The sequence below is a fragment of the Thecamonas trahens genome (assembly GCF_000142905.1).
Source record: "Thecamonas trahens ATCC 50062 unplaced genomic scaffold supercont1.44, whole genome shotgun sequence".
Classification (NCBI taxonomy): Eukaryota; order Apusomonadida; family Apusomonadidae; genus Thecamonas; species Thecamonas trahens.
In genome coordinates, this window is record NW_013657636.1 from 172,760 (window position 1) to 182,880 (window position 10,121).

At 63.2% G+C, this 10,121-nt stretch overlaps 7 protein-coding genes across 7 annotated transcripts in view; 3 read left to right on the plus strand and 4 right to left on the minus strand.

Moving 5' to 3' along the window:
- AMSG_12227 (uncharacterized protein) overlaps positions 1 to 1,969 on the plus strand; it is a gene marked incomplete at both ends in the record, with an annotated part of 3,047 nt that extends 1,078 nt beyond the window's left edge. The window contains 3 exons of the mRNA XM_013899559.1: positions 257 to 366; positions 423 to 760; positions 1,099 to 1,969. Coding sequence (XP_013755013.1) covers positions 257 to 366; positions 423 to 760; positions 1,099 to 1,969 — 1,319 coding nt within the window. The remainder of the gene's footprint in view (positions 1 to 256; positions 367 to 422; positions 761 to 1,098) is intronic.
- A 102-nt stretch (positions 1,970 to 2,071) lies between these two features.
- On the minus strand, positions 2,072 to 2,487 carry AMSG_09023 (uncharacterized protein; the record flags this gene model as incomplete). Its single annotated transcript, XM_013899513.1, has 2 exons — positions 2,072 to 2,082; positions 2,139 to 2,487. 2 exons carry the CDS (start codon positions 2,485 to 2,487, stop codon positions 2,072 to 2,074), a joined length of 360 nt encoding a protein of 119 aa, XP_013754967.1.
- A 341-nt stretch (positions 2,488 to 2,828) lies between these two features.
- Positions 2,829 to 4,091, plus strand: AMSG_09024 (40S ribosomal protein S6). The gene is made up of 2 exons (XM_013899514.1): positions 2,829 to 2,857; positions 3,361 to 4,091. Exons 1-2 carry the CDS (start codon positions 2,852 to 2,854, stop codon positions 4,060 to 4,062), a joined length of 708 nt encoding a protein of 235 aa, XP_013754968.1. The 5' UTR covers positions 2,829 to 2,851; the 3' UTR covers positions 4,063 to 4,091.
- A 50-nt stretch (positions 4,092 to 4,141) lies between these two features.
- Positions 4,142 to 5,343, minus strand: AMSG_09025 (uncharacterized protein). Its single transcript, XM_013899515.1, has 2 exons — positions 5,249 to 5,343; positions 4,142 to 5,009 (listed from the first exon to the last, which is right to left on the minus strand). Exons 1-2 carry the CDS (start codon positions 5,324 to 5,326, stop codon positions 4,158 to 4,160), a joined length of 930 nt encoding a protein of 309 aa, XP_013754969.1. The 5' UTR covers positions 5,327 to 5,343; the 3' UTR covers positions 4,142 to 4,157.
- Positions 5,344 to 5,679: 336 nt separating this feature from the next.
- AMSG_09026 (uncharacterized protein) lies at positions 5,680 to 7,569 on the minus strand (the record flags this gene model as incomplete). Its single annotated transcript, XM_013899516.1, has 2 exons — positions 5,680 to 7,042; positions 7,550 to 7,569. 2 exons carry the CDS (start codon positions 7,567 to 7,569, stop codon positions 5,680 to 5,682), a joined length of 1,383 nt encoding a protein of 460 aa, XP_013754970.1.
- A 174-nt stretch (positions 7,570 to 7,743) lies between these two features.
- AMSG_09027 (NEK/NEK1 protein kinase) lies at positions 7,744 to 9,108 on the plus strand (the record flags this gene model as incomplete). The annotated part of the gene is made up of 1 exon (XM_013899517.1): positions 7,744 to 9,108. The coding sequence occupies one exon, from the start codon at positions 7,744 to 7,746 to the stop codon at positions 9,106 to 9,108; it is 1,365 nt and encodes a 454-aa protein (XP_013754971.1).
- Positions 9,109 to 9,150: 42 nt separating this feature from the next.
- The window catches only part of AMSG_09028 (Rieske domain-containing protein), a gene marked incomplete at both ends in the record, with an annotated part of 1,210 nt that continues 239 nt past the window's right edge, over positions 9,151 to 10,121 (minus strand). The window contains one exon of the mRNA XM_013899518.1: positions 9,151 to 9,904. Within this exon, the coding sequence (XP_013754972.1) occupies positions 9,151 to 9,904 (754 nt within the window). The remainder of the gene's footprint in view (positions 9,905 to 10,121) is intronic.

The following is a 10,121-nucleotide window of genomic DNA, read 5'->3' on the forward strand; positions in this document are numbered from 1 at the left end:
TAAAAAAAAAAAATAAAAAAAAAACAAAAAAAAAAAAAAATGTTGTGCTTTCAGCCGCAGGGGGGGGGGGGATGGAGGGGGGGGTGGTTTTGTTTTTATAGATCACCCTCGAGCCCCCCCCCCCCCCCTTCCGCCTGGTCGTGGTTGCTCTCCTGTTTCTGCTTGTGCTGCTCTCCACGTGGCTGCTGCTTTTCTTTATCGTTGGGCTCCTCCTTCTCCTGCTGATGGACCGCTTGTTCGCACTCGCCTTCAACAGACACCATTGCCGACTCGGACGCCCACACCGACTGGGTCTCGTGCGTGCGCTTCTCGCCGAACCAGCAGACGCCCCTCATCATCTCCGGTGGCTGGGACAAGGTCGTCAAGGTCTGGAACCTCACCAACTGCAAGCTGCAGACCAACCTCGGTCGACAACCGCGCAGGTCAACACCGTGACTGTCTCGCCCGATGGCTCGCTCTGCGCCTCGGGTGGCAAGGACGGCACCGCCATGCTCTGGGACCTCAACGAGGGCAAGCACCTCTACAAGCTCGACGCCGAGAACCCCATCAACGCGCTCTGCTTCTCCCCGCAGCGCTACTGGCTCTGCGCCGCCACCGACGAGGGCATCAAGATCTGGGACCTCGAGTCGAAGTCGCTTGTCGACGAGCTCAAGCCCGAGCTTGACCTCGAGACCACCAAGGTCCCGTCGGTCCTCTCCCTCGCCTGGTCCGCCGACGGCAACACCCTCTTTGCCGGCTACACCGACAACGTCGTCCGTGTGTGGCAGCTCCGCCAGTAAGGTGCATTGCCCAAAGCAAAACAAAGCAACAACCCAAAAGCCTCGTCCTCCCCCTCCCCTCATCGTCATCCCCATCCCATCGGCGTCTCTCTGTCTTTGCCTCCAGGTTGCGGGTCGCCCAGCGCCCGCTCGCCACACCGCGCCCGCCCAACCGACTCAACTGCAGCAACCGCCTACAGCAGCCATTGGCAGCAAGGCGTAGTCACTCAACTCAGCCGACAAAGAAGAGGCAGAGGAGCATGGGGAGGACAGGCGAGAGCAAGCAGGAGTCTGCGAGACATGGCAGCGAACGATCGATTGTGGCTGTGGCGGGTGAGAGCTTGCTCCGGCTGCCTGGAGCTCTGGCGGCGGCCGTGGTCGTCAGCCTCGGCTTGCCGCATCCCTCCTTTCTGGCGGTGGGCAAGGTCGATGACGCCGATCTGTTCATGCGGAACAACGAGTACATTCTGACGGGCTACCGACTCAATGCTAACACCATTCCACGCTGCATCTCCTCGCTCGCCCGCCTCCACAACGAGACCGTCAATGTGGCATCGCACGCTGGCGGCGCGCTCCTCTTCCTCATCCTCGCCGCCATCGCCTCGCCAGCTGCCGTCTGGTCCGATGCCCTTGCCTGGGCTGCCTTCTTTGTCGGCGTCGAGGCCGTCCTCCTCGGCTCAGCTACCATGCACGCCCTCCACTGCCACTCGCCGGGCGTCAATCACACCGTCTCGTGCCTCGACTACGCCGGCATCGCCGCCTTTATCGCAGGCGCCTCGGCTGCTGTCACGCACTTTGCCCTCGCTGACTTTGCCCGCCTCAAGGCCACGTACATTGTCATGATCGTCGTCCTTGCCGCAGCCGTCACTGCCCTCTCCACCATGCCGCGCTTCTGCACCCCGGCCTTTCGCCTCATCCGCACCTTTACCTTTGTGGCGCTCACGGCGCTCACCGCCCTTCCGCTCGTCCATCTCCGCCTGCTTACCGGACCGACCGCGCTTACTACTCTCATCGCCGAGCATCTCTCGTTCGAGTACGGTGTCTTCCTCGTCGGCGCCCTGCTCTACGGCTTCCGCCTGCCGGAGCGGCTGGCGCCGGGCGCATTCGACATTGTCGGCCACGGTCACCAGCTTCACCATCTGTGCGTCGTCTACGGCGCATACCTGCACTACGACCTGCTGCACGCACTCCAGGCCGCCCGGTCATTCTAACTCTCGCCCTCGCTGCCATCGCCACCCGGCACCACGAAGAACCGGCCCTCGCGCTCGCTCGCCGCGCCCACAAGCACTTCGGGCTCCACCAGTCGGTAGCCGTCAGCCTCGGCCTGCGCCGCGCCATCGCGGACAGGCATGAAAACGTCGTCGGCTGCGCCGGCCTCACCGCGCCCGTCATGGCTCGTCACCCGTGACACAAGCCCATCGAGGCTACTCAGCGCCGCCAGCAGCGCATCGCGCTCGCCAGCAGCCAGCAACGACGGCCGGGCAAGCCTCGCCAGATCCGCCACCGCATCCGCGCGATCGCCATCAGCCCACGTGCCTCCAGCCGCGTTCTGTCCGTACACTGTCTCGACACTCCACGTGCTCTCGCCGTCAAACTCCGCCTCTGCGCCTCGTCCGGCCCGTCCTTGGCTTGCCGCGTCGTCGGCCACACCACGTGCCCCGGCAGCAGCAGCCCCTGCCAGGCGCCTCGCACGGGCCACACTTGCCACTTGCACCAGACTCTGCAGCATAGTATGGATGACTGTGCTTGCGGCTGTCTCTCGCCCTTGTCCTTGCTGTTCAACCGAGGCCAAGCAGAGTGGGGTGGTGGTGGCGGTGAAGGGCAAGGTTGTTGCCGATGGCTGGGCATCAACAGTAATCGTTGAGGCAACGATAGTAATCGTTGAGGCAACGATTACGCCATGGTTACCATCAATGTTCAACAAGTTCGTTCGGTTCGTTCAGTTCGTTCGGTTCGTTCAGTTCGTTCGGTTCGTTCGGTTCGTTCGGTTCGTTCGGTTCGTTCGGTTGGAAAGGCAAAGTGAAAAACAGATTGTCTCCGCGCGAGCTCGTTTGGTGGGAGGGACAGCCACTTCTGTACAATTCGACGCGAGGATGAAGGTACGTCGCAGTATGAGGGGACATTGACTTGGGCGGCAAAGCCAATGGTTGCGAGGGGAAGAGCACCACCATACCAGGAGAGTAGCAGGCAGTGTGTGCGAGGGTCCTAGCTGGCCATGTACTCTCTGGTGGCTCTGTCCTGGCCCCCTAGCGCCGTGTACACCTCCCCTACACCAGCTCGCCGAGCCCTCCGTTTTTTGCCTGCATCCCGGCTCGCCGCTGCTTGCCGCCACCACCATGGCCCAGCACGGCGACTTGCCCGACAGCCGACCACCACCCCACACGTGTACCGGCCTGTGGACGAGCGCGCCGCTGCGGTGGCGTGTGCATGCATGCCCACGCGGCGTGGGCAGCGCACCCCGGGCGGGGAGCATATTATTTTGTAGGATGGGCATCAGGGCTCTGGGCGGGGAGACGACCGGAGCGGTGGGCGTGGGCATGGCGAAGAGGGAGGAAGCGGCAGCGACTCATGGAGATGTGTATGTAATGGACGCGTGACGCAGATTAACATCGCGAACCCGGCGACCGGCGCCCAGAAGCTGCTCGATGTTGAGGACGACCTCAAGGTCCGCCACTTCATGGACAAGCGGATCTCGGCTGAGGTTGCCGCCGACCCGCTCGGTGAGGAGTTTGCCGGCTACGTGTTCAAGATCACTGGCGGTAACGACAAGCAGGGCTTCCCGATGAAGCAGGGTGTCCTCCTCCCGCACCGCACCCGCATCCTTCTCTCCAAGGGTGACTCGTGCTACCGCAGCAAGCGCTCCGGCGAGCGCAAGCGCAAGTCGGTCCGCGGCTGCATCGTCCAGCAGGACCTCTCGGTCATCAACGTGGTCATCGTCAAGCGCGGCCCGGCTGACCTGCCCGGCCTTACCGACGTCTCGCACCCGCGCCGCCTTGGCCCGAAGCGTGTCACCAAGATCCGCAAGCTCTTCGACCTCGACGAGGATGATGATGTCCGCAAGTTTGTCGTCCGCCGCGCCATCGAGAAGAACGGCAAGACCTTCTACAAGTCGCCGAAGATCCAGCGTCTTGTCACGCCCCGCCGTCTGGAGCGCAAGCGCCGCCGCCTCAATGAGAAGAAGCAGATCATCGCCAAGAAGGTCGCCGAGGCCCAGGCTTACGCTGATCTCCTTGCCGAGCGCGCCTCGAAGCGCAAGGCCGAGCGTGCCGCGCAGCTCGCCAAGAAGAAGAAGGGTGGCAAGTAAGCGAACTCCGTAAACAAACAAAGAAACAATGCGCCACTCGCCACACCACATTCACTCGTCTTTGTACTACTGCGCGTCGTGCCCGTCTCTCGCGTTTACGTCGCTGACGGCCCTGCCTCGTCCTTGCGCTTCCGTCGCTTCTTCCGCTTAGCTTTCTCCACAGAGATCAGTGAGCCGGCAACAACCGCGAGCTCATCGAGCCCGATGCGGCCGGCTCCGTTGATTTGCCGCGCCACCGCCTTGAGCTCGCTCATGGTCACGTAGATGTACTTGCCACGGTCGTCAAAGATGCCCATCAGCCGACCGTCAGCCTCGAGCGCACGCAGTCGCGCCACCACCTCGGGCGTCCGCAGATGGAACTTGCTCGCCAGCGCGTCGAGCTCGACCACCTTTTGCCGCTTGACGTACTTGCAGAATGCGGTGTTCACATCCTCGCCTTCGGCGCCGAGGTCGGCGAGGAGCGAGCCCTCGGTGACAACCTCAAACTCAGCCTTCATCGCCTCGTACGCCGCCGCCTCGGCTGCCGCTCTTTCGGCGGCCTCTACCGCCGCCCTCTCAGTCTCGGCCTCAACGCGTGCTGCTTCAGCAGCAGCCTCATCGTCACCCTCGTCGCCCACAAGCAGCTCGTCGGCCTCGGCCGCTCGCGCCTCCTCGGCCGCCTGCGCCTCCCTCGCCTTCCTCCGCGCTTCCTTCATCCGCTGCTTGGCCTCGTACTTGGCTCCGCGGCGGTTTCTTCCCACCACCGGCCCATCGCCGCCTCCTGCTCGGGGAAGCCCTCCGTCATCGCCATCCCCACCGTCCGTCGCCCCTCCAGGACCATCCCCACCGGCGTCCCGTTTCTTCCTCCTCCGAGCCTCTCTCTCCGCCCTTCTCCTGGCCTGTCGCGACAGCCCCGAGGGCGCCACCTCCACCTCGGGCTCATCACCTGGTGCCACATCCTTCCTCGTCTGTCCCTCAACCCAGCCCCCGTCCCCGCCGTGGCGCAACCACAACACAGCCATGATCGAGGCATCACATAGCCATGATCAAGGCATCACATAGCCATGATCAAGGCATCACATAGCCATGATCACAGCATCAACACGACCACCGTCACTGCGATTGTGAGTCCCCCCAGAGCCTTGTCCGCATGTAGAAGGGAGGGGAGGGAAGGGTGAGGGGGGAGCCATGGCTATCATGCCCGTACCTGTCCCTTGAACACCGTCAGGAGTGCCGCCACGCCCACAACCGCCAGACACAGCGCACCTACAAGCACCCAGTCCATGCTATACTTCCTTAGACGTCACCTAGGGGGTGTGGTGTATGGGCGTATGAATGGTGGGGGGGGGGTGGTGGGTGAGTCGGTGGGGCAACGTGTGGCCTGACGGGTCCATGACTCACGGCTCTGGTCATCGCCTCGCGCCGCTCACCTGCAGATCCCTGCTTGCCAGCCACCAAAGGTCCCGATGGGAGGGGGGATCATACCATACATGCATACGTACATACACACATGTATGCATGCATGTGTGTGTGTGTGTGTGTGTGTGTGTGTGTGCTAGAAGTGCATGTCATTGTCCGTGCTCGCGCGCAAAGCAGGGCGCTCAAGATCGTCGTGGTGCACAATGAGGTGATGTGCTGTCAGAGATCATCATGGCGCGCAAAGAAAGCATCGTGGTCGTCGCTGCCATTGCGACTCCCGACAGGTTGAGCAGGCATCGAGGTGTCGGCAAAAGGAGGGACGGCGGCAGCGTCGGCACGAGCAACAGCAGCTGCAAAGAGATTGGCGGCGTTGCGGGCCGAGATGGCCTGAGTCTCCATGCACGACACAGCCGACTCAAAAGCGTTGATGTAGTACAGCCGCGGCGCGATCTCGAACCGCGCCCACGTTGGCGACGGCCGCAGCTTGGGGTAAGCCCGCCACCGGTATGCCCCGAGCACTGTGTACCCGGCCTGGAACATCTTGTCCAGCTCGCTGCGCTCCATCGCCTGCCGCGAAAAGATCTTGCGCACTGGTGCACTATACGTCGTCGAGTAGCCCTTGACCGCCACCGACGAGAACGGGAGGCTGTCGACCTCGGCCGTGCCCACAAACGACGGCACTTCCTCGTCCGCCTCGGCCGCGCCAAAGTACCGCGCATCAAGCTTGCCCGCCACAAATGTGGCATGGGTGACCTGGAACTCGCGCCAAGACGGTGGAATGCCCGAGCCTGCCGGCCGGATCACCGCCAGATCCACATGCGGAATGCCTGTAAACTCAAGCGACGACGCAAACTCGAGCGGGGTCGCCACAAACACTGCATCGTACAGCGTGCCCCGCTCGCCGTTGATCACGTATCGCGTGCCCCACATCGCGTCGCTATCATCGTTGACCGCTTCGATGCTCGTCACAGCAGTCTGCAGCCGAAGCTCGAGACCCTGCACTTTGTTCAGCAGCGCCTTCGGCAGCGCAGCGTTGCCAGTCGCCACGGCGTGCAGATCGGGTTCCACCCCCACCAGCGCAACCATACCCGCAAGCGCGTTAATCTCCGGGGACTGGCCGTACTGCACTCTTGTCACAGCCGCCACAAGATCGTCCACAAACGCCGCCGTGAGTTTGCGCCGCCCCTGGGTCAAGTACTCGCGCAGGGTCCGCTGCGTCAGTCGGAGCAGGCCGATCGCCTCCAGCAGCTCTGGCACACTCTCATAGCCCTGGCCGGCGTCCTGAAGGTCGTAAACATCCAGAAATGCGGCCACAACCTCGGCCGTCTCACCGCGAAGGTTCATCGGCGAGAGGCCCCAGGCGTACAGCGCCCGGACTGCCGTCACCACCGAGTACACCGACTCGCGAAAACGCCACCCGCTCCCGTCCCACACCCCGAGCGTGCCCTCGGGTGCGTCCACCGTCGCCAGACCAACCTCCCTGACAGCATCTGCCACATACCGGTTGACGCCATGGAAGACGCCGGCACCGATCTCGTACCGCACGCCGTCGAGCTCAAAGTCGGCCGTCCGCCCGCCGATCCTATCAGAGCCCTCAAAAACCGTGATCGCCACCTCCCGCCCGACCTTGCTCGCCCACTCTGCCACAAACTTTGAAGTAAAGCCGCCAGACACACCAGCGCCGACCACAGCCACTTGCAGCGCCCGCCGTTCCTCGCTCGCTCCCGCCGACCAGTCACCCTGCGAGTCGCCCAAGTCGTCGCCACGCGCACCGCCAGCAATCACGGCAACAACCACAAGAGCAACCACCAACCAGCTCCAGTTATTGTGCACACACTGCATCATTGCGTCCCCAACTATTAGCCTTGAAGTCGAGTTGTCGCGCCCGTCCGAGCCTGTCTTGTCGCCGCTGTCCCAGAGCTCTCACCCACACTGAGCCGGTCCGTTCGTTCACGCCTGCCGTCGCGTCAGGACCAGTGAAACGCACAGAGGCCATGCCGAACAATCACCGCCCGTAGAGTGCTACAATGCGGCCGGCTCAAACAATGTCCCACCGATTGCACGCCTCTCGAAGTCCAGGCAATGTCACTCGTTCTGAACCAGCGCCATCGTCTGGCTATGTGTGATGCACCTGTCAGTCATTTGGCCGACCTGTCACTCATGGCTTGATGGATGTGATGCGGAGAGGCGACAAAACGGAGCGCAATGGCCAGTGCAGAGACACATCGTCGCGCTCAACACACCTGCAATTTACAGTGACCTTTGATTGATCGATAAGAAATCATGCTTGGCTTTCGCAATAACGCAGGCAAGGTAGATGGCGGCTACGCCGATCGGCTGAGGAAGGCACGGCGTAACGCGGCCGACGCGCTCCGGGCAGCTGAGCTTGCTCGCGATCGGGCCAACGCGCGGCTCACGGCCGTGCGCAAGGCGCGCGGGAAAGATGCGGAGCGCAAGGGCTTAGACGCCGGGCTGGCACAGTACAACATCATCCGCGAGCTTGGGGCGGGGACCTTTGGCACGGCGCGGCTAGCGCAGCGGACGCGCGGCGATGGACGGAGCGAGATGGTGGTCATCAAGGAGGTCGATGCGATGACCGGCAACGCGCGGCTGGAGGCGCGCAACGAGGTCCGGGTTCTCCGCAAGCTCAAGCATCCGTTTATTGTGCGGTACTTGGGCTCGCATACGACAACGGGCAAGCTCCACATCGTGATGGAGTACGCGTCCGGCGGCGACCTGCACCAGCGCATCGAGGCACAGCTCAAGCGACGCAAGTACTTTTCCGAGAAGCAGGCCATGACCTGGATCTGCCAGATCCTGCTCGCACTTGACCACATGCACTCCAAAGCCAAGATTCTGCACCGTGACCTCAAGTCCAAGAACGTGTTTGTCGACAAGAACGGCGCTGTCAAGCTCGGCGACTTTGGCCTCTCCAAGGTCCTCGCCCACACGCTCGAGCGCCGGCGTACTCGGACCGGCACCCCGCTGTACATGTCGCCGGAGCTGATCAAAGGCGAGCCGTACGACGGCTCCGCTGACATGTGGGCGCTCGGCTGCCTCATCTACCAGATCCTCGCCCTCCGCATGCCCTTCCGCGGTGCCAACATGGTTCAGCTCTCTGCCAACATCCTCAAGGGTTCGTTCCCGAGCATTCCGGACCACTACTCGCCGAAGCTTGCCCAGATTGTCGCCGACCTGCTGCAGTCAGACCCTTCCTCCCGGCCGACCTGCCGCGATCTCCTCCGCCGGCCCTACGTCCAACGCTGGTTGTACCGGGTTGTGCTCGACAAGCCATCGCCGTCGTCCAAGACCCAGACCAAGACCAAGACTGCGGCGCCTGCTGCGGCGCCTACGCCTGCTCCCGCGGCGTACGTGGCAGACTCAAACGAGTCGGACGAGTCTGACGATGACGATCTCGGCGGAACGGTGGTCCGGGTGGTTTCCGCAGTGACGCCCGAGGCGCCCGACGTGCCAGACGTGGCCACCCGCGGCGCGCAAGTGACTGCAACTCGGGTACCCAGGGCATCGCCGGGGCGGCGGATAGCTCCTGCATCGCCGGCACTCACGCCGCGGTACCGCTATCGGCCGACGCTCATCCTGCCGCACCTGCAGCCACCGCCGCCACCGTACGATGGACGCCGGTACTGAGCCGACAGCACCCGAGATCAAACACACACCGCGAGCCATACTCTACGCCGCCGCCTCAGTAGCTGCCGCCGCCTTCTTGGGTTTCTTCGGCTCGACAAGCGGAAGATACCACTCCTCGGTCATGCCGGCGGCGGCGCGGCCGTCAGTGTTGAAAGGCGGCTTGAGGGAGCCGGCAAAGTTGGCGCGCACAAGGTCGTAGAAGAGCGGCAGAGTGTCGAGACCGTCACGGTCGCAGAGCCAGGTGAACCAGCGGAGGCCAGCGGCGACGTGTGTGATCTCCTCCTCGTAGATGTGCTGCAGCATCTCGGCCGACGTCTTGTCGCCTTGCGAGGCAAAGCGGGCGATGGTCTTGGGTGTGACGTCGAGCCCATGGGCCTCGTGGACCATATGCATCACCGCCAGCCGGGCAAGAAGCGAGTCTGCGGTCGTCTCGGCAGTCTCCCACAGGCCCTCGTGGACCGGGAGGGCGCCAAAGTGCGAGCCGAGCTCCTCCAGCCTGGCTACCAGCTGCGAGTGGTGCCGGGCCTCGTCGTCGGCGACGGCGACCCAGTCGTCAAAGAACGCGTCGGGCAGCTCGGGGTGCTTGGCCGCAAACCGGGCGATGATGTCCCACGAGACGTCGATGGCCCAGGCCTCGATGTTGGCGAGGGCATGGAGCATGGCGATCCTGCTCTTTGTGCTCTTGGCATGCCGCGGATCAACAACCTCCAGGTGCTCCGGACGACCCGGATGATCCGGCGCGGTCACGGCCTCTTCTCCAGCCTCGTCCTCGCCAGCCCGGGCCGGAACGCTCTTGCTTTGCCATGCTGCCACGGCCTCTTCCGTCAGGGCCACCTGTGGGGTTGTGAGTGTGATGATGATGACGATGATGGTGATGATGACCAAGATGACCGTGCCCATGACAATGATGATCAAGGCGGTGATGGCCATGACTGCACCCCCATGCCCCAACATGTCAATGGTCATGACCATACCACCGATACTCCTTCCCCACACCATCCATACCCCCCCCC